Genomic DNA, 20986 nt, shown 5'->3' on the forward strand with positions numbered 1-20986 from the left:
TCCCAGGATTGTTGTGAGGATAAGTACATTAGAGATTATGAGGTGCTCTGATAGAATGGTAATGGATGCCACACAAATACCGTAGGTAGTGCATTGAGGTCGACACAAGAACAGCTGTGCCGCAAAATGAACAGTAGGGTGGTCAAGAGGATATTGGAGGTCACTGCAAGAACATTAGTGGCATAGTCATGTGGGAAGCCAGAAGAATAGGATGAAGGGGAAAGAGGGAAGAAAGTCAGGATGAGCAAAAGTGACAAGGTCTTTCAGAGCAGGGGGAAGGAGAAATGGACATATTCCTCTATCCCATCCCCTCCATTTAGTGACCCGTGACCTTTACCAATACCTGCCACCACACAGCTCCTACAACTTTGCAACTTCCCAGAGGTCAAAATCCTTCCAAATTGTCTCTTAACTGGACGTTCCACAGCTGCTTAAACCCTCCAGTGTGTACTCCCTTCCCTTACAAAATCTTAACGCAGGAATCTCAGTCTGGTACTTCCAAAACCTGATCACCTGAATTTTCACTTAAGCTGGAAACACATCATTCAAAAGTATCAGAAGCAACAATGACAGCAGGTGCCCATAACCCATAAGAATTTGTTCCAACAGTACTTTATTCCTGTATATCCCTTAACACGTTAAACATGAACTGACATGATTTCTCCCCAACCCCAACAAATCAAATTTCCCTGGTAGAGCACAGAGCTTCCTGTGGGTCCAGAAGGAACTTCTTGGGAAGGTCTTAGAGAAGAAGTGGTGAAGATCACCACTTAGCAAACTCTCTTTATCTAGGCTGTAGTTTTGAATTCTAGAAGTGAGGGCCTGGCTGGCCATCACTACCTCACATACTTGTAAATAATCTAGTTGCCTCTGCTGGTGCTGTAGGTAAAGTGTCCTAGAAGTTCGTCATCTGTATGAAGAAGCTTTGCCACAATTTTCATTTTGTCTGCCATTTTCCTTAACTTTTTTTAAAAATCAGTGTCCCTAAGTCCTAACGCTAAATACTTTTCCTGGATATAGGCATGGAATAACCTTGACGTCAGTGGGAATTCCATACAGGGATCCAAATGCAGAATTTATATCCTAGTATTTAGCAGTTTAAAGGTTTGTAGAAAAGTCTACCTTCCTCACTTCTTTCAGCACCTTGAAAATGTCAATCAACGCCCCTCTGAACCACCTTTCTTCTAGTGAGTTTGACAGTGGGTCTAACTCTATTCAAGCCAGTCAAATGGGAATAACTCCACTGAAGTTAGTGGTATTATACCAGTCTAAAACTAGTGTGAAGAGAATCAGGCCCATGTTTCTAACTTTACGTTACTCTTCCTAGCAAGGATGTGGATAATGGATAGTGGCTGATCATTCATTCATTCATTCATTCTCTTTGTATCCTGACATGAATAAATACATAGATTGACTTACCATATGTACTGTGATAGACCCAGACCAGTTGGGTACAACAAAGTAGTCTTATTGGGATCCAGGAAGTGGGCGGACAAAGCCTGCCCACTGCTAAAGGATCCCACCCCCAGCCTAAGGAGGGGGGGGTCCACAGGACCTGGAAAAAGTAGTCCTATTGGGATCCAGGATGTGGGCGGGCAGAGCTCGTCCACTACAAAGGATCCCCCCCAGCCTAAGGGGGGGGGGTCCACAGGACCTGGAAAAAGTAGTCCTATTGGGATCCAGGATGTGGGCGGGCAGAGCTCGTCCACTACAAAGGATCCCCCCCCAGCCTAAGGGGGGGGTCCACAGGACCTGGAAAAAGTAGTCCTATTGGGATCCAGGACGTGGGCGGGCAGAGCTCGTCCACTACAAAGGATCCCCCCCCCAGCCTAAGGGCGGGGGTCCACAGGACCTGGAAAAAGTAGTCCTATTGGGATCCAGGACGTGGGCGGGCAGAGCTCGTCCACTACAAAGGATCCCCCCCCCAGCCTAAGGGGGGGGTCTACAGGACCTGGAAAAAGTAGTAGAAGGCAGATCTATTGGCCACTGGATCAGCAGTTTTCAGTTCCCTGACTGACCAGAGCAGGGGCTGCTCCAGGCTAATGAGAACACCTGACTCCAATTAACCTGCAAAGAGTCAGGTGAGGCCACTAAGGTAATTTGAACACCTGATTCTAATTAAGGCCCTTCTGATACTATAAAAGGGCTCACTCCAGTCAGGCTTAGGAGAGCTAGGGAGAGGAAGTGTGGCTGAAGGGCTGGTTAATGAAGACATCCTTAAGCCATTAGTAAGGGAGTTCTAAGGTGAAGAAGAGAGAAGCAGGAGAACTGTGGGGGAAGTGGCCCAGGGAAATGTTGGCTGTCAACAGTTGCTGCCATTAGGGTCCCTGGGCTAGAACCCAGGATAGAGGGTGAGCCTGGGTTCCCCCCAACCTGCCACTACAGAAACACCTTCTGGGAGGGGAAAACAGGCCCCTGTCAGGACAGGCAGCTAAACTGTTTGGGAATAAGCCCATAGGGACAACAGAGACTGGGAGTTGTATCACCAACCTTCTTGCTGGCTTATGATGAAAAGGGTTCAGTAGACTGTAACCTTAGCCCTAGAGAGAGAAGAGCTATGTGGAGGGTCACAGTGAGCCTCTGAGGCTAGCATAAACTTCCTAGAAGTGCAGGACCCATGGGGACAAGGTCAGCGCTCTGCCACAATACATATGGCAAAGAGTCCTGTGGCACCTTATAGACTAGCAGATGTATTGGAGCATAAGCTTTCGTGGGTGAATACCAACTTCATCAGATGTCTATAAGGTACCACAGGACTCCTTGCTGCTTTTACAGATCCAGACTAACACGGCTACCCCTCTGATACTTGACATATATATATGTGTTTCTCTACTCTATTACACTGTTCTGTGTTTTGACCAAGTTTCTTTACTATTGGCTTGCACACTCTGTGTGCATTTCAGTCTTTGCATAGCTGTATTTGTGCTTTACAACATGTGTTTTGCAGACTCCTTATTGATTTATACACTCAGCCAGTAGTATTACTCAGTCTCTATGGATTGTAATATATTTCTTTATATGGTATTTCAAAATCACTGTAATATTGATTTGTACATTGGACTTTACAGTCTTAAAAGGACACTGAGGTTTAAAACTGTGGGGTCAGATCCTCAGCTGGTACATATTGTCAGTTTACACTAGCTGAGGAGCTGCCCCTACATTTTGAACAAACAAACAAACAATCATCATTTTCCTCAGCTGTTATCACATTTTGTAAGGTGCAGTGCATTCTGAGGTGTTCAGACCCAAAGATTGTTCAGATTTTGAACTGAATCTGTTCAAATGATTTACACCCTAGGAATAGGAGGTGTGGTGGCTGGAGGTTAAGGTGCTTGACTACACTCCAGAAGGTCATGGGTTTGCATCTTGCTTGATCTCACACTGAAAAGCCACCTCCAATTCACATAGCTGCAAAATGGATACCTGATCCATCAGGTTAGGGCAGTCAAAGGTGGCTGGACACAAGGCTGGCCACTTCAGTAACCTTGTGTACTGTTGTCTATGAAATGGATGTGCCTTAACTACATCAGCCTGAAAATTCATTGAGGGGAACTTCGATGCAAAATGAAGCTGGATGGCTGCCTTGATTGTGGAGAGGGCCTGAGACCATGGTCAAGTTCAGGCCAGGGTTGCAAGTGCCTAAGGTCAAAAATAGAACAACATTGATGTGTTGGCATGAGTGAATATTTGAAGCTAAGCTCCACATTTTGGTATAGTGTCAGAAGGAAGTCCTCTGAAACCTACAAAATTAATTGATTTGGGTTTGCTTCCATTTGGGGTTGAATATTTGGTTCACTTGTTGTTTAAGTTGAACCAGTTTCCCATGTTTGCTTCTTTTCCATACCTTATATGCCTTTTAGACATTCCTGTATATTATGTCCATCACTTCACCCTTATTTAACCGTCTGAATTTTTCATTGAAAATTCTCACCATATTTATCACACCATTTTACCCTTTATTAAACAAAGCAAAGTAGTTTTCAGCAGCTCAGACTTCTCCAGATGCTTTGTGATCTTGTATATTATCAGTGTTCAAGGATCTTGCTTACCTCAAAGGCCAGATTCCCTGGTCTATAACTTCCTGAGGACTCCCCCATCCCTTTATTAAGTTTAAGTTTATGTTAGCTAGAATTTCCAGCCACCTCAGTTTCTCTGTAAGTCGAGTGATTAAGAATAGGATACTCAACATTGACTCCTGGGTATGGTTCAGACTGTTCACTGACCCTGCTGTGTGCCCTTTGAAAGATCACTCTAACACTCCGTCTCCAAAAAGAAAAGGAGTACTTGTGGCACCTTAGAGACTAACCAATTTATTAGAGCATAAGCTTTCGTGAGCTACAGCTCACTTCCTCAGATGCATATCGTGGAAACTGCAGCAGGCTTTATATATACACAGAGAATATGAAACAATACCTACTTCCACCCCACTGTCCTGCTGGTAATAGCTTATCTAAAGTGATCATCAGGTGGGCCATTTCCAGCACAAATCCAGGTTTTCTCACCCTCCACCCCCCCACACAAATTCACTCTCCTGCTGGTGATAGCCCATCCAAAGTGACAACTCTTTACACAATGTGCATGACAATCAAGTTGGGCTATTTCCTGCACAAATCCAGGTTTTCTCACATCCCCCCCACCCCCATACACACACAAACTCACTCTCCTGCTGGTAATAGCTCATTCAAACTGACCACTCTTCAAGTTTAAATCCAAGTTAAACCAGAACATCTGGGGGAGGGGGGTAGGAAAAAACAAGAGGAAACAGGCTACCTTGCATAATGACTTAGCCACTCCCAGTCTCTATTTAAGCCTAAATTAATAGTATCCAATTTGCAAATGAATTCCAATTCAGCAGTTTCTCGCTGGAGTCTGGATTTGAAGTTTTTTTGTTTTAAGATAGCGACCTTCATGTCTGTGATTGCGTGACCAGAGAGATTGAAGTGTTCTCCGACTGGTTTATGAACGTTATAATTCTTGACATCTGATTTGTGTCCATTTATTCTTTTACGTAGAGACTGTCCAGTTTGACCAATGTATATGGCAGAGGGGCATTGCTGGCACATGATGGCATATATCACATTGGTGGATGTGCAGGTGAACGAGCCTCTGATAGTGTGGCTGATGTTATTAGGCCCTGTGATGGTGTCCCCTGAATAGATATGTGGGCACAATTGGCAACGGGCTTTGTTGCAAGGATAAGTTCCTGGGTTAGTGGTTCTGTTGTGTGGTATGTGGTTGCTGGTGAGTATTTGCTTCAGGTTGCGGGGCTGTCTGTAGGCAAGGACTGGCCTGTCTCCCAAGATTTGTGAGAGTGTTGGGTCATCCTTTAGGATAGGTTGTAGATCCTTAATAATGCGTTGGAGGGGTTTTAGTTGGGGGCTGAAGGTGACGGCTAGTGGCGTTCTGTTATTTTCTTTGTTAGGCCTGTCCTGTAGTAGGTAACTTCTGGGAACTCTTCTGGCTCTATCAATCTGTTTCTTTACTTCTGCAGGTGGGTATTGTAGTTGTAAGAAAGCTTGACAGAGATCTTGTAGGTGTTTGTCTCTGTCTGAGGGGTTGGAGCAAATGCGGTTGTATCGCAGAGCTTGGCTGTAGACGATGGATCGTGTGGTGTGGTCAGGGTGAAAGCTGGAGGCATGCAGGTAGGAATAGCGGTCAGTAGGTTTCCGGTATAGGGTGGTGTTTATGTGACCATTGTTTATTAGCACTGTAGTGTCCAGGAAGTGGATCTCTTGTGTGGACTGGACCAGGCTGAGGTTGGTGGTGGGATGGAAATTGTTGAAATCATGGTGGAATTCCTCAAGGGCTTCTTTTCCATGGGTCCAGATGATGAAGATGTCATCAATATAGCGCAAGTAGAGTAGGGGCTTTAGGGGACGAGAGCTGAGGAAGCGTTGTTCTAAATCAGCCATAAAAATGTTGGCATACTGTGGGGCCATGCGGGTACCCATAGCAGTGCCACTGATCTGAAGGTATACATTGTCCCCAAATGTGAAGCAGTTATGGGTAAGGACAAAGTCACAAAGTTCAGCTACCAGGTTAGCCGTGACAGTATCGGGGATAGTGTTCTTGACGGCTTGTAGTCCATCTTTGTGTGGAATGTTGGTGTAGAGGGCTTCTACATCCATAGTGGCCAGGATGGTGTTATCAGGAAGATCACCGATGGATTGAAGTTTCCTCAGGAAGTCAGTGGTGTCTCGAAGGTAGCTGGGAGTGCTGGTAGCGTAGGGCCTGAGGAGGGAGTCTACATAGCCAGACAATCCTGCTGTCAGGGTGCCAATGCCTGAGATGATGGGGCGCCCAGGATTTCCAGGTTTATGGATCTTGGGTAGTAGATAGAATATCCCAGGTCGGGGTTCCAGGGGTGTGTCTGTGCGGATTTGATCTTGTGCTTTTTCAGGAAGTTTCTTGAGCAAATGCTGTAGTTGCTTTTGGTAACTCTCAGTGGGATCAGAGGGTAATGGCTTGTAGAAACTCGTGTTGGAGAGCTGCCGAGCAGCCTCTTGTTCATATTCCGACCTATTCATGATGACAACAGCACCTCCTTTATCAGCCTTTTTGATTATGATGTCAGAGTTGTTTCTGAGGCTGTGGATGGCATTGCGTTCCGCATGGCTGAGGTTATGGGGCAAGTGATGCTGCTTTTCCACAATTTCAGCCCGTGCACGTCGGCGGAAGCACTCTATGTAGAAGTCCAGTCTGCTGTTTCGACCTTCAGGAGGAGTCCACCTAGAATCCCTCTTTCTGTAGTGTTGGTAGGGAGAACTCTGTGGATTAGTATGCTGTTCAGAGGTATTTTGGAAATATTCCTTGAGTCGGAGACATCGAAAATAGGATTCTAGGTCACCACAGAACTGTATCATGTTCGTGGGGGTGGAGGGGCAGAAGGAGAGGCCCCGAGATAGAACAGCTGCTTCTGCTGGGCTGAGAGTATAGTTGGATAGGTTAACAATATTGCTAGGTGGGTTGAGGGAACCATTGCTGTGGCCCCTTGTAGCATGTAGTAGTTTAGAAAGTTTAGTGTCCTTTTTCTTTTGTAGAGAAGCAAAGTGTGCGTTGTAAATGGCTTGTCTAGTTTTAATAAAATCCAGCCACGAGGAAGCTTGTGTGGAAGGTTGGTTTTTTATGAGAGTATCCATTTTTGAGAGCTCATTCTTAATCTTTCCCTGTTTGCTGTAGAGGATGTTGATCAGGTGATTCCGCAGATAAGCTATTACCAGCAGGACAGTGGGGTGGGAGTAGGTATTGTTTCATATTCTCTGTGTATATATAAAGCCTGCTGCAGTTTCCACGATATGCATCTGAGGAAGTGAGCTGTAGCTCACGAAAGCTTATGCTCTAATAAATTGGTTAGTCTCTAAGGTGCCACAAGTCCTCCTTTTCTTTTTGCGAATACAGACTAACACGGCTGTTACTCTGAACTCTGTCTCCATTTACCCATCTAGAAAAATAGGGGTAATAACAAGTGTAGTAAAGCACTTTGAGATCCCTAGGTTAAAGGTGCTATACCAGCAGGAAATACTATCTTTATCTTCAGTGTCTTTCAGAGTAAATTCAATGAGGACTACAGCAAATTAGCTTAGAGCTGAAACTACCTTTATTTTTTTTTTAGAGATTTTAGCATAGACTATTCCTCCAGTCCCAGTGCAAGACTCACAGCCATCGACTGGGCTTACTGCGTAGTCTTACCGGTTACCACTTAGGATGATTGCATCTCTGACGTTAGTCCCCTTATTTATGCCATTACCATCACCCTTATTCTACACATTCGTGTCCTAGGAACATAGGAATTGCCCTAGCAGATCAGACTAGCAATCCATCTAGTGCAGACCCTGTCTTTGAAATTGGCTAGTACCACATGCTCCACATTCCAACCCACCTTTTTCTCTTTTTTTCTCATGCTCTCTCTGCTGTGCCTAACAATTCCTTGCTATACCCATACAACTGCAGTTGTCGGTTTACAATTGGTGAAGGAAGGACAATGTTTCCTCTCTTGCGTTACTGCCGTTTCAGATAATTGATATAATAATACTACCTCTAATACCCGCATCCCAAATTATTACAGGTAACTTGTGTGGCAGGTGACCCATCAGAAAGAAAACATTTGAGTGCCTGTATATGGAGGACATTTTAGAATCTGCACATCTCTGGCCAGCTGTTAAACTTTTTTTTCTAGGGTCAGAGCTTAGGGAGTTCTAATGTATCATTCAAAGGCAAGCTTGGTATTGACTTAATATAAAAATCAGATTGGAAATGTAATGCCATTCAACAAAAATATGAAAATATTATAACATTCTGTATATGCTGTGCCAGTTGTAAGTCATTTCTGATTCTTGGTAGTTCTACAGGATAAAATATAAACAGCAAAAATTGTATAGGATTTATGACAGAAATTCCTTAAAGTGGTGGTGGTGGGGGGAATCTAGTTTGCAGTGCTCTGAACCTAAATCTGGGGGTTGTTATGTTTTATGCTGAATTGAGAGATAATTGGTACCATATGACAGACTAGATGGAAAAGATCACAGCTCCCCTGCAGTGTTTGCCTCTGCACTCTTTTGATACATTTAAACATGCCATAAGCCAAACACTGATTTAGAACACATGGGCCTTTGCTAATTCACTATGACCACAAAGTTACAGAGACACAGGCCAATGTTTCTAGACATATTTTTGGCTATGCCAAAATGCATTCGTTGGCATCATATTATTTGGGACTAGTATTAAGCCCCAGACTCATCCAAAATCTAAAAATGTATGCATTGTGAAAATTGAAGTGTTAGTATACAGAATGGCTTTGTTGTGGGCATTGATTATGGTTGTCAGGTTTCTAGTGGAATGCCAGCTCTGCAAGGACTGTAATAGAAGCATTAACACACTCCTGCCTGCAGCCTGCACAGATGTGTGATCATAGTGAAAACTAGCAAATCAAGTGCATTTTCATTCTAGTACAGTAATTGGAAGCATTAATTTAAGCATAGGAAATTAACTAATCTCTAGGTGGATCTTGCTTGGCAAGGGGCTAATTCCCTGTGAGGGATTTGGGGCACTGTGCTGCAAAGGAAACAGGAATTCTGGCTGCTGGGAGGTGAGTTAGATCTGGACTCTTAGGAGGAGCCAGTGAAGAGGTCATGTTTAGCTATTCCACCTGGAAGCAGGCAGGGCACACCCTGACTGTTTTGTAGAAGCAATGCACACATTGCTCTATCCAAGGACAAGGGCTAGATATGAACCATGAGAACTTGATTGTTTGGACAGCAACTGTGGGAGGCTTTCTTAGCCTGGGCTCAAGGCCTGAGAACCAGGATTGTAGTAGATAAAGGATGGTAACTAAGTATATTAATCAACGTCATACATTCCTTTGGGTAGCAGTGTGTAATGCTTAGGGGGAGAAATATAATAAAAGGAGAAGGTGGAAGGAGGGGGGGCGGAACAGCCCATCTCCGCTGACCAGCCTGCTTGCTTGCATAAAGCTGTGTTCTGTCTCATCACTGAACCGCCACAAGCCAGTACTGATGCAACCAGCCTCTCCACTGACTGGAACTATATTTTTCCCCCAGCCAGCATGGCTGGGATAACCTGCTTGCTCCTGATGCTAGTTCTTGACCCCTCCCTTGGTTCATGGACCAGATAGGGTAAAGCAGGCTTCACTGAAAGGTAAGACAGGAGATAGGGAGGAATTGGCATCAAGTCCAGAGTAGAGAGGGCCTGGGGCTTAAAGTAGGGAAGGTGGGTAAAGCAGCCCTTTGGAGGAAGAGGAGGGTTTCTGTTGCAGGGTAGAGGGGAGTGCGGAGAGGCTATGGAATTGTGAGAGCTCTTCCTTCCTTTAGGAGAAGGACAGGAAGGCAATTGGACTGGAATCAGGAGAAAGAAAACACAGTCAGCAAGGATGTTCCTCAAAGGGAGTCCGAACAAGTTACCGTAAGCAGCAACAACAAAACAGCAGGCTCTCCCAGTCTGGGATGCAAACCAACCCTAGGCCTCTGGGTCCAGAGCCCTGCTTCTCTCTCTATCTCCGTCAGCAATGAGTCCTCACTGGCTTTGGGTAGATGCTCTTTTGAGCTGGTGGTTCATTATAAATAGAAATCAGATAAACATGCTTCAGCTTTGAAGATGGGACCCTGCAACAAAGATGCCTTATCACTGCCTGTTTCCACTTGGTATGCAACTGACATAGACTTTTCAGTGTAATGGGGTTGGGGGGGGGGGGCAGGGGAGGAAGAAAAAGCATTATAAAGCTAAACAGATCCATATGTTTCCAGATGTGGCTTTTGCCATTCATATTCAGAGAACCAAGTTTACTACACTAAAAGTGGAGTTTGCCCTTCTGGATGCCAATATAACCATATCTTATCCAGGAACATTTCAGGTGAGTATACTGGAGGTGAAATATCTCTGCCTCAGTTGCGACAACACACAATAATCTGCCAAACTGACAAACTGCTAGTGCTCAAAATCAAGTTGAAGAACAAAGGGCTTCTCTTAAGGACACTTAAAATGCCCTTTTCCCTTATTCTTTTCTAAAAATGTATTCTATTGTTTCCATCTTCAAAACAAAAGCAATGAGATAGGTAAAGGAAAGCAGTGAAGGGGGAAATGATTTAAAACTGCAGTTTTGAAAAATTTCACTGCTTATGGTTGCTTCTGTTTCCTTGTTAAAGACTTGATCCTGCAAATACTTATGTATGTGCATAAATGAAATTTACTCATCACAGTAAAGTTAAACTAGTGGGACTAGTCACACGAAGTTATGCACAGACATAGGTGTTTGCAAGATCAGGGTCTAATATTCTCCCTAATCCAATGACCAGTTAAACTGAGCTAAATATCAAGCAGTGACTCTAATGACCTTACATTGCTAACTTATTTTGCTTTTTTTCCCTAGGCCAGTCACTGAATGATTAATTATGTTAAAAACTGTAATATATCTGCTCCTGTGTCTTGCAAAAACAAAATGATGGTTATTGCTTTGCTAACAGTTTGAGATCTTCAGACAGATGTGGTGAAATATTTTTTGACTGGGGTTAGTGGGCCTGGCTTAATGTAGCTTTGCTGTTGCACTGAGTTATGATATATATTTACAATCTGATCCCTATTGAAGTCAACGGGGAGTTTCCCCATTTGCTTCAGCGGGTCTTGGGTTAGGTCTTTAATTATTCCCTTTGATATCCTTTATCATTGTAGTTGTGGTTCATCAATTATTTATATTTTCCATTGTCTCTGCATACGTGTTTTGCATGGTGTTAAATCCATTATTCCTACATTTTTTGGTGTAGCTGTTTGAACCAAAATCCTTTACATATATGACTATGCCTCTACGCAGAGGCAAGGGTCCCATACTCTTAAATTTTAGGGGGGAGGTTATTAATATGAATGTGACATAACTGACAGCCATCCAGCTGTTCAGTCTAATACATAAAATACTCACCAGTAAAATTATATATGTATAAGCTCCTTGTAAAATGAATCAAAACTATGGGATTGTCCTCACTGCAGGGTTCACTCACGTTTTTATTTGGGTGTTGCTCCTAACCCCAGCTTCCATCCACACACACAACCTCTCACCTAAGTGTGGTGCTGCTTACACTGGAACTACCTGTCCAGACTGGCATATAGGTTAACACCTGAGTGCTGCTTCCACTTGGGCTGGTAACCTGCTCACATTGCAGTGTGGATGCAGGCTAAATCCCTTGAGTGCTGTCCTCTAAAGTCTTCCTACAATTCCTATGTACCCCAAAGGCAGACAAGTTCTCAATTCATTGGGAAAGAATCACCGAGCAGGCTCATCTTACTGTAGCACTAAGAACACCAGAAGTCCCCCAGACATCACCCCAGATGTCCTAGCACCTTACATCAGTGAGTGTAGCAGCACAGTAGCAGTAGTGGAGTGACTTTGCGGAGTGGTGGCTCATGACCATGTTAGACCAACCTGGGCCCTCACACCCAAGTGCGGATCACCAAACTAATTCTGCAGTGAGGACATACCCTATGTCAAGTTGTCTTGTCCCTGACCTTCCCCTCCCTCCCAATGCAGTGTCTTTTGGCCTAATAGCAAGTACATGGAATCTTAAACAATCTTGTCTCAAGTATATATTAACTTATCATCTATCCTCCAACTCCTTGAGCCAGTATTCTTAAAATAGTCATAAGATAAGTTAGTCTCTGCTTTGAATCATCTGGGTTTTTTCACAGTAACAGCTTTTAAGAATCCATTTAGTATAGAGGTGTCTGTAGAGTCACTAATCTAAAGGTTGAGTTGGTGTTTCCATAAACATTGATTTACGTCAGTTGCGGCAGGTTATTAAGAGAGATGGAAGCTGGTTCAAATTGCTAAAAATTTCCTTTCTATTTTTAGAAGTGACAATTAATTTTATAGTGTTAAACTAGTTCTAGTATAAACCAGTTTCAGGGGTTTTAAAATATAAGATATAATATCATCATCAAGGAAATTTGTGACTTTTTCCCTTCCTTTTCCATTACACATTTTTGGCCAATTATTTTAAAGAGATGCAGAGCCATCCTTGCTGTATTAGCACTTCATTGCTTTAAATAACATCAAAAGAAAGTTATGCCGATCTTGAATTACTGGCATTTGGCGTGATTCTGATTTCTTAAATGTTGGGCAACTTGCTTCAAAACAATTGCCTTTTGTTGACAAGGATTACATATGTATTATTGTATCTCACTGATAACATGCAGTTTAGGGACAAACTCATCATCTTCATCGGTGCAAAGCCAGAGTGAATTGTTTGGAGTCTTCATGTGGGGAACACCTAAGAACTGAGCAAACAGTATTCACCTCCACCTCCATGGGCAGGGCAGGGGCAGCCCTTCATCTTCTCCACAGATTCTTTTCCAGTCCCAGCACTGGAATAGAGGCTGAATCTTCTGCACACTCACTGCACATGTGTTTGTAGGAACCTCATAGTGATAGACATCCATCCATCCCCTGACTCCCTCTCTTACCTCCTACATGTTGGACTATGCAGTTCTGCCATGAAGACAACTTCTACCATGAGCATGGAATATGGAATATTCCTGCTTCCTGCTCCCACTGCCCCTCACAGCACAATCACTGTGATTCCTCTGTTTTGTGCGCATGATATCCTTGGATGCACTTACTGTAAATGAATACAGAACAGTACCCTAACACAGAACAGCACTTACTGTAAATGAATACAGAACAGAAACACATTTCTCCCAAAGCTTCAGTTCACCTACTTTATATTGGTGATGAAAGAAGCTTTTGCTCAGGTGTGTATGTATCTTATTAAAATGGGAATGCAAAACTTTGTCACTGTGCTATGCATATCTGCAACTGATTTATTTTAGACCCTTCTACATTATTTTGTAAGCATTACCTGCTGCCTAACCTAATAGGTACATTTAGAGTAAAATATCCTATTAAGCAGAGCAGAGCCTACCCTCAGTTGCTACATGTACACAGATGCAAATACACTGACTTGATCTGGATGATCATGACTAAACTTAAATTGAAGAGCTGTGAGTGAGAGCAGATTTTGGTCAAACATATCTCCGCAGTAATGCCACTGACGTCGGTAGGAATTACACCCTAGATACCTTTGATTAATTGTGCTTTTCAAAGCATCACCATGATAGGACTGGGGTAAGTGTTCTATATAGTATATGTACAGCTCAGTTGGGAAGTCACAGAATTCCTTAACAACTAATCTTTTTCAGAAGCATAGCCAAATATGGAAGTCATAAGCAATCTGATAGCTACATAGGTCTAAAACTAATAGAGGACAGAGCTGAAGTTGCAGCAAACTCCAGATCCTGAGATGACGAAACCTTATGAATATGTGGGACATTAGACATCTGGATAATGAGAAAGTCCTGGTCTCTGAATCTGGAAATTTTAACCCAAATTTGTTCATCTGTATTCATTGTGTACAGGTGCTTTACAAGGAAAAGTGTATTTTGGTAATAAATTGTCTAACATGAATGTCACACAAATACTTATAAACTACATATCTATAATACAGAGGTAAAAAGTAACTATTGTTATGAGATGGAATGGGTTGTCTATTGGTTAGGGCAGGAGTATGAACACACACTGGTTCTGTCCCAGGCTATGCCACTAAGTGTGAGAGTATGGACAAATCCCTTAGCTTTCATCCACTTGTGGAAAGGGCACAGTAACAGTTATCGACCTCACAGGGACACTGTGAGGTTTAAGTAATGTATGTTTGGGAGCCCCAGATAAGAGATTTTAGAAATGCATCATTATATTAAAAATATGCAGCTATATGATGTGTTACAATAGGAAATAGCAATTAATGACATCTATTTGATGCACTACTGCTGGTAGTAGATGAGAAGGAAAATCCTTGTGTGGGGTAATGTAACTGTTCCTAAAAATGTTTCAATAAGCTTCTTAAATATGAAAATGTAGCATGTAAGAATCAGTATTGAAGTAGCTGGGTGTTTGAAAAAATGCCTGCTATGGGTAGCGTGGCAATTTGCAGGAATATATTGTGCCAAAAAGGGTAATCTACTAAATAGTATTAATGAATTATGCTATACTACTGAGTGTGATGCTCCACAGGTTCTCTCAACTGACACTCATGTTAGATTTTGTATTAAAATGTAACTATTCACACTAAAACCTGTAATACTAATAACACCATTGGAAATAGGTTAAAGCTCTAATCTACCAAAGCATGTGCTTAAGCATGTGCATAACTGCACACATGTGAGTGGTCCCAGTGACTTAAATGGGATTATGCATATGCTTACACACTTTGCTGGGTCAAGGCCTAAATGCATGGTCCTAACAGTAAAATGTGCCAATGGACAAAGGTATAGAAAGGCTCTATGCTCCTCCTTCTGTTGCAGTGAAGCTTGGGGAGTTTAGAAAGGTTGTGTCTTTTCCTAAAGTCAGTCACTAAGGACGATATTCCCCTGGGTGCAAAGGACTTGGCAAAACTGCCATATGATTTCAGAGAGGCTGCACATGAAGCCCACTGGGTGAGCAGTTATACAGAAGTATCTGCACACCCCTGCTCACCCCCCAAAAAGGTTTCTGAACTGGCCCTGCTAAAGCTGGCACAAGAAGGTCACTTGAGCATGCCAGGAATAGCATGTTTGCATATATATGGAGCCATTGGCCCCATTAACCAGCAAGGAGGGCTGTCTGCTATTCTACCCTATGGATAGCAGCCGTGAGGAAAGTGGCACAGCAGTCACATGCATGCACACACAAATACTCAGGCCTTATGAAGACAGAGTGGATGTCATCTATCTTTCTCATGGAGGAAAACTGATACAAGGCCCTCTAGGCCTGATTCTCCACTGCCTTGCACCCTGTAAAGTCATCTGCACTTGTGCTAGGTGCATATCAAATGCTACCATCATTGTAAATGAGTGGAGGAGTCTGATTTGATTGTACTTTACGCTCAGTCTGCACAGACATAACTAACCAAGGTGCAGTGCCATGGAGAATTAGACCTTCTAAGACCTACTCTATTAAAAATGTCTTTGTTTGAATACTGCTTAAACTTAGAGAGAGGGTCCATATAGGTGGGATTTAAATTGTGCAAAACCAAAATCATCCCTCGTTTTGCCAATCTTTACTCAATTATATCATTAGCATCAATGGGCATTGCATACACAGAATGATTGCTGGATGGGTCCACTGACTGAACAATAAATATCAGGGCCAGATTCCCCGTTACATTATGGCTCCTTTGTGATACTCCAGTGTTAAGGGGCCATAAGGCTTTTAGATCTGGCCTCTGGGAATTCCACCAACACAGGGGAAATCTCCAGGTGGTGTAGAGTCATTCCCCCTTTTGCCATCTCCAGAGCAGGGGCATGAGAGGTTATAGATGGGGAGGATCAGAGGAGTAGAATGAGCATGCTTGATCTGGCTATTCCCAGCTGCTGAAATGGCCTCTTGGGATGATAGGCAACTGGGCATAAGTTAGAGCAACATCAGAGTTGCTCTTATTTATGCTGCGGGCCTGGCTGGCCCCGCCAGCCATTCTATCAATGGGTGAAGTGCAAAGATGATGGAAAGTCACAGTTGTGGGCTGCATTTTTGCATTGAGCTTAGCACAGCCAGGAAAGAGAATTAGGGCCTCCAAGTCAACATTTTGCAAAAATGGAAACAAGCAACTAAAGGGCTGTCTGTGCTGCCATTCCAGTTAAACTGAGCTTAAATATGATTGGAATCATGCTATAATATGTGGTGCATACAGCCTTCTGTATTAAGAATGTCACACTGCGGGTGCTTTCAGGTTGCATGTCACCTCCATGGTTTGTTCAGAGAGAACTAATATGAATGTGGTTGAGAAAAATAAACAAAGCTAATACTGGTTTCAACAGAAAAACATGAGTGAGCGATTGAGGGTCTGTGGGGAAAAATAGAAACAGCCTCTCTGTTTTGATTGTACTTAACCTTGCAACCACACAATCAAGCTGTGACCTTTGGAGAGAGTCTGTCTGTTCCAATGAGGCGATCTAATCTCCATTCCAAGTGTTGGTTTGATGTTTTTACACCTATGAATGTATAGATGTTTCTGCAAACTTCCATGTCATTTAATTTATTAACCTTTAAATGCAAAACCACCCCCAAAACTAAAACTTTCCATTATTTTTTCTATGAAAATATTTGTATTTGCACTAGTGTCAGTGATGTCTGGAGGTCAGAACAATGGACTGCCTCTGCCACTGTCTTACAGCAAGTCTCGCTGTAAAATGATAGGTTTCAGAGTGGTAGCTGTGTTAGTCTGCATCAGCAAAAAAACCAGACAAACGAGAAGTACTTGTGGCACCTTAGACTAACACATTTATTTGGGCATAAGCTTTCATGGGCTAAAACCCACTTCATCCGATGCATGCAGTGGAAAATACAGTAGGAAGAGATATATACACAGATAACATGAAAAAATGGGTGTTGCCATACCAACTCTAATGAGACTAATCAATTAAGGTGGGCTATTATCAGCAGGAAGAAAAAAACCCTTTTGTTGTGATGATCAGGATGGTCCATTTCAAATTGTTGACAAGAAGGTGTGACTAACAGTAGGGAGAAAATATTAGCATGGGGAAATAGTTTTTACTTTGTGTAATGACTCACCCACTCCCAGTCTTTATTCAAGCCTAATTTAATGGTGTCCAGTTTGCAAATTAACTCCAGTTCTGCAGTTTCTCGTTGGAGTCTTTTTTGAAGTTTTTTGTTGTTGGAGAATTGCAACTTTTAGGTCTGAAATTGAGTTACCAGGGAGGTTGAAGTGTTCTCTGACTGGTTTTTGAATGTTATAATTCTTGACATCTGATTTGTGTCCATTTATTCTTTTGCATAGAGATTGTCCGGTTTGGCCAATGTACATGGCAGAGGGGCTTTGCTGGCACATGGCATATATCACATTGGTAGATGTGCAGGTGAACACGCCTCTGATAGTGTAGCTGATGTGGTTAGGTCCTATGATGGTGTCCCCTGAATAGATATGTGGACAGAGTTGGCACCGGTGTTTGTTGCAAGGATAGGGTTCTGGGTTAGTGTTTTTGTTGTCTGGTGTGTGGTTGCTGGTGAGTATTTGCTTCAGATTGGGGGGCTGGCTGTAAGCGAGGACTGGCCTGTCTCCCAAGATCTGTGAGAGAGGGATCGTCTGAGAGATTGGAGGAAATGCAGTTGTATCTTAAAGCTTGGCTGTAGACAATGGATCGTGTGATGTGGTCTGGATCAGACACAAATCAGATGTCAAACTATAACATTCAAAAATCCGTCAGAGAACACTTCAACCTCCCTGGTAACTCAATTTCAGACCTAAAAGTTGCAATTCTCCAACAACAAAAAATTTCAAAAACAGGCTCCAACAAGAAACTGCAGAACTGGAGTTAATTTGCAAACTGGACACCATTAAATTAGGCTTGAATAAAGACTGGGAGTGGGTGAGTCATTGCACAAAATAAAAACTATTTCCCCATGCTAATGTTTCCCCCCAACTGTTTCTCATACCTTCTTGTCAACTGTTTGAAATGGGCCAACCTGATTATCACTACAAAAGGTTTTTTTTCTCCTGCTGATATTAGCCCACCTTACTTAATTGGTCTCGTTACAGTTGTTATGGCAACACCCATTTTTTCATGTTCTCTGTGTGTGTATATACATCTTCCTACTGTATTTTCCACTGCATGCATCTGATGAAGTGGGTTTTAGCCCACGAAAGCTTATGCCCAAATAAATGTGTTAGTCTCTAAGGTGCCACAAGTACTCCTTAGGTGTGGTGTTTTTTGTTGTTTGTTTGGTTTGTTGGTAAAATGATGGTAACAATAATTCCCTACCTCACTTGGGTGTTGTCACTCTTACATCGTGAATATTTGCAAAGTGCTTTGAGATCCTGGGTTGGAAGGTGATATTTAAGAGCAATGTATTATGAAGATTATTTTATATACTTGATGAGAAGTGACATTTATGGACCCCAAAGTCATTTAAACTGATGACAGACTCAGAATGCCAAATTGCTCATTGAACCCTGAATAATACTGCTCTTATTGTAACTTTTAGGATGACTGTATTAAGTACTGCTGAATAATAAATGTGTGGCATGCATACTGGTATTTGTAAATATATTTAACTTTTTTTTCTGGCTTTTAGTCAATCTAGTCAGTGACAGAGTAGGTTGAGTAACACTGCTCTAGCCAATGACCAATGGCTCAGCTTTGGTTTTTGAAGGGCGAAGTCCTGAAATTCATTATTTTGCACATAAGCCCTATTGAAAGCAGTTTTTGCCTGAGTAAGGCCTGGGTGAGAACTGCATAAACATGGGCCAAAAGTGAAGTCTCACTTGGTTGCTACCTAACATGGGATGCTCTTTCAACCAACTCTTTTTTAAATAAGAATGAGTTGTGAACAGTTTTAATGTGTCTGTTTTAATAAGCAAGACTGAGAGTGTAAAATACAAGCTTCAGTGCATTCTTTAACAAAAAGGAAGTGATACATACTAAAGGCCTAATTCTGCCCTGTGAAGTCAGCAATAAATGGCTACATAATGTGCAAAACAGTGGAGTTTTGTATGTGCAGTGGGTGAAATGTAGTCCTGTGCACAGGATCAGTACAGGGCCTATGCACCACTCATTATGGCTTATATTCAGTTTAAGTGATATATTGCCTGTGTGCTGGCCCTCTCAGCAGGGCTGAATTTCACCCATTTTGAGTTTTACAGACAGCTAATGATACCGACTAAATTAATATCTACTCTTATCTGCATAAACATTGAAATGTGAGAGAGTGAAAAATGAAGACATAATTGGTATATTTCAGATATGAAAATAGTCGTTTCCTATAGCCAGAATCATTGCATTTTTAAGTGTAAAGTAATATCAGGTAGTTAGATCTCTTTTAAATAGTTAATGTTAATATTGTGTATATTTGTTTCTAGATACTGTTAGAAGTTGTGTAGCAAAGCTGTTCTTCAGCTGCCCCCTGAAGGGTCATTACTGCCTATACAGTAAATCCAGTTTTACACTCATCAGCCGGCAGCCTCAGCTATGGATCCATATCATGTTTCTCTTTCAGCAGGTGTGTGCAATACATATAAGTAGTGGCACCTCAATAAACTGTACATGAAAAAAATGTTTTAACGGTAACCCATTTTGATATGTTTATCATCTCCATCAATGTTACTGTATGTGTGTATCCTTTGAATTTCCCCTTCTGATTTCTCAGAAGTGGACAGAGTTAGTTATAAGCTCTTTATTCTCCAGTGCTTTGCAGTAGAGTGGCATAATGTATGACAGAGTATGTGATTTCTCTTAAATATAACAAATTTAAGATGCCCATATGAAATTAAGAAATCTGAAGTACAAACATTGGACCAAAACTGGTCATCCTTTTTCAGGCAAAACTCCCATTAAAGTCAAGACCCCATTCTGCTTCCGTAGAAATGAATAGGCAAACTTCAGCTGATTTCTGTGGAAGTGGAGTCTGGTCTTTAGACTTCAGTAGGCCTTGGTGGTGCTCAGCACCCCTTACTCAAAACTCCCAGAGAGCAAAATCCTGAGTAAGGTCATCAGGATTTGATCAGTGTTGTTCAACTATTGATTAAGATTCTTTTGATGGTTATATTAAATATATTTCCAAAGAAAGACCATTAATTGATCATGCTTATCTGGAATATATATATTGCGGTATATTGAATAATATAAAGGAAAAACAAATCTGCATTCCCAGTTCAAGATGAATCATGATGGTTTTTCTTGTGTTCATAATAAAAAAAAAAATCAACTTCTCAAACTATATATAGTAGTTTAAAGATGCAGTATGCCCAATGTTATTGCAATCTTAGTAATTAGAGATGGAAAAGACCTATTAGATCATTGGGTCAATCTAGCCGCAAGTACAAGGCATAGTGACATAGAGGATACATCAGATATAAAACTAATGCTACCCTTGATCTTGGCTAAATGTTTACCATGTGAATATTCAAACAAATGTAGTACTGTAAATTATGTTCCTAATGGACATTTGGTTGATTTAACAAATCAACATACTCCTACATGTTGTATGATGTCCTAGAAATAAGTACACACAAGATCAGAAAAATGCAAATGAGAAGTAAGAACCATTTTGATTCAACTCTTTCATTTCAAGTAGATATACCAGCAAGCAGATTACTGTACTTCCAGTGAGCTGAGCCCTCCCTGCCATCTCCAGTCTAATTTCAGCACTGCCAGCAGCTGGTTCTGGAGCTGAGCACATTCATCTTGAACCTGACCCTGAAAAGTGATCTTTGCTGTGGCAGCCAGCAGGTCATTAGGGCCTAATGGGGTAAACCCACCACTGTCACAGCTGTGTAGTTTAGCAGGGTATGACAAAGTACAATACCACTCACTGCCACTAGGATTTGGAGCTGCTTCAGCCCCTAAAGGGTAGAGCTGGATGCCACTGAGGAATTACCACCCTGCAGGACATAGACCACAGGTGGCTGAGGGAGGAGGCACAGAGCAAGGAACACAGATT

General features: G+C 42.2%; 1 protein-coding gene across 11 annotated transcripts in view; it reads left to right on the forward strand.

Moving 5' to 3' along the window:
* VEPH1 (ventricular zone expressed PH domain containing 1) overlaps positions 1 to 20986 on the forward strand; it is a 183927-nt gene that overhangs the window by 86668 nt on the left and 76273 nt on the right. For 9 of the 11 annotated variants that reach the window (XR_012160752.2, XM_073359569.2, XM_073359567.2 and 6 more), the window contains one exon: positions 19407 to 19546. The exons of 1 other annotated variant lie outside the window; for it this stretch is intronic. Coding sequence is in view for 8 of the 10 variants with exons in the window: in XM_073359569.2 (XP_073215670.1) it covers positions 19407 to 19546 (140 nt within the window). In the remaining 2 variants the exon portion in view is untranslated. Of the gene's footprint in view, positions 1 to 19406; positions 19547 to 20986 lie in introns of those variants that run through there. One more of the 11 variants, XM_078854387.1, reaches the window with a different exon arrangement.

This window comes from Lepidochelys kempii, chromosome 9, assembly GCF_965140285.1.
Source record: "Lepidochelys kempii isolate rLepKem1 chromosome 9, rLepKem1.hap1, whole genome shotgun sequence".
Classification (NCBI taxonomy): domain Eukaryota; kingdom Metazoa; phylum Chordata; order Testudines; family Cheloniidae; genus Lepidochelys; species Lepidochelys kempii.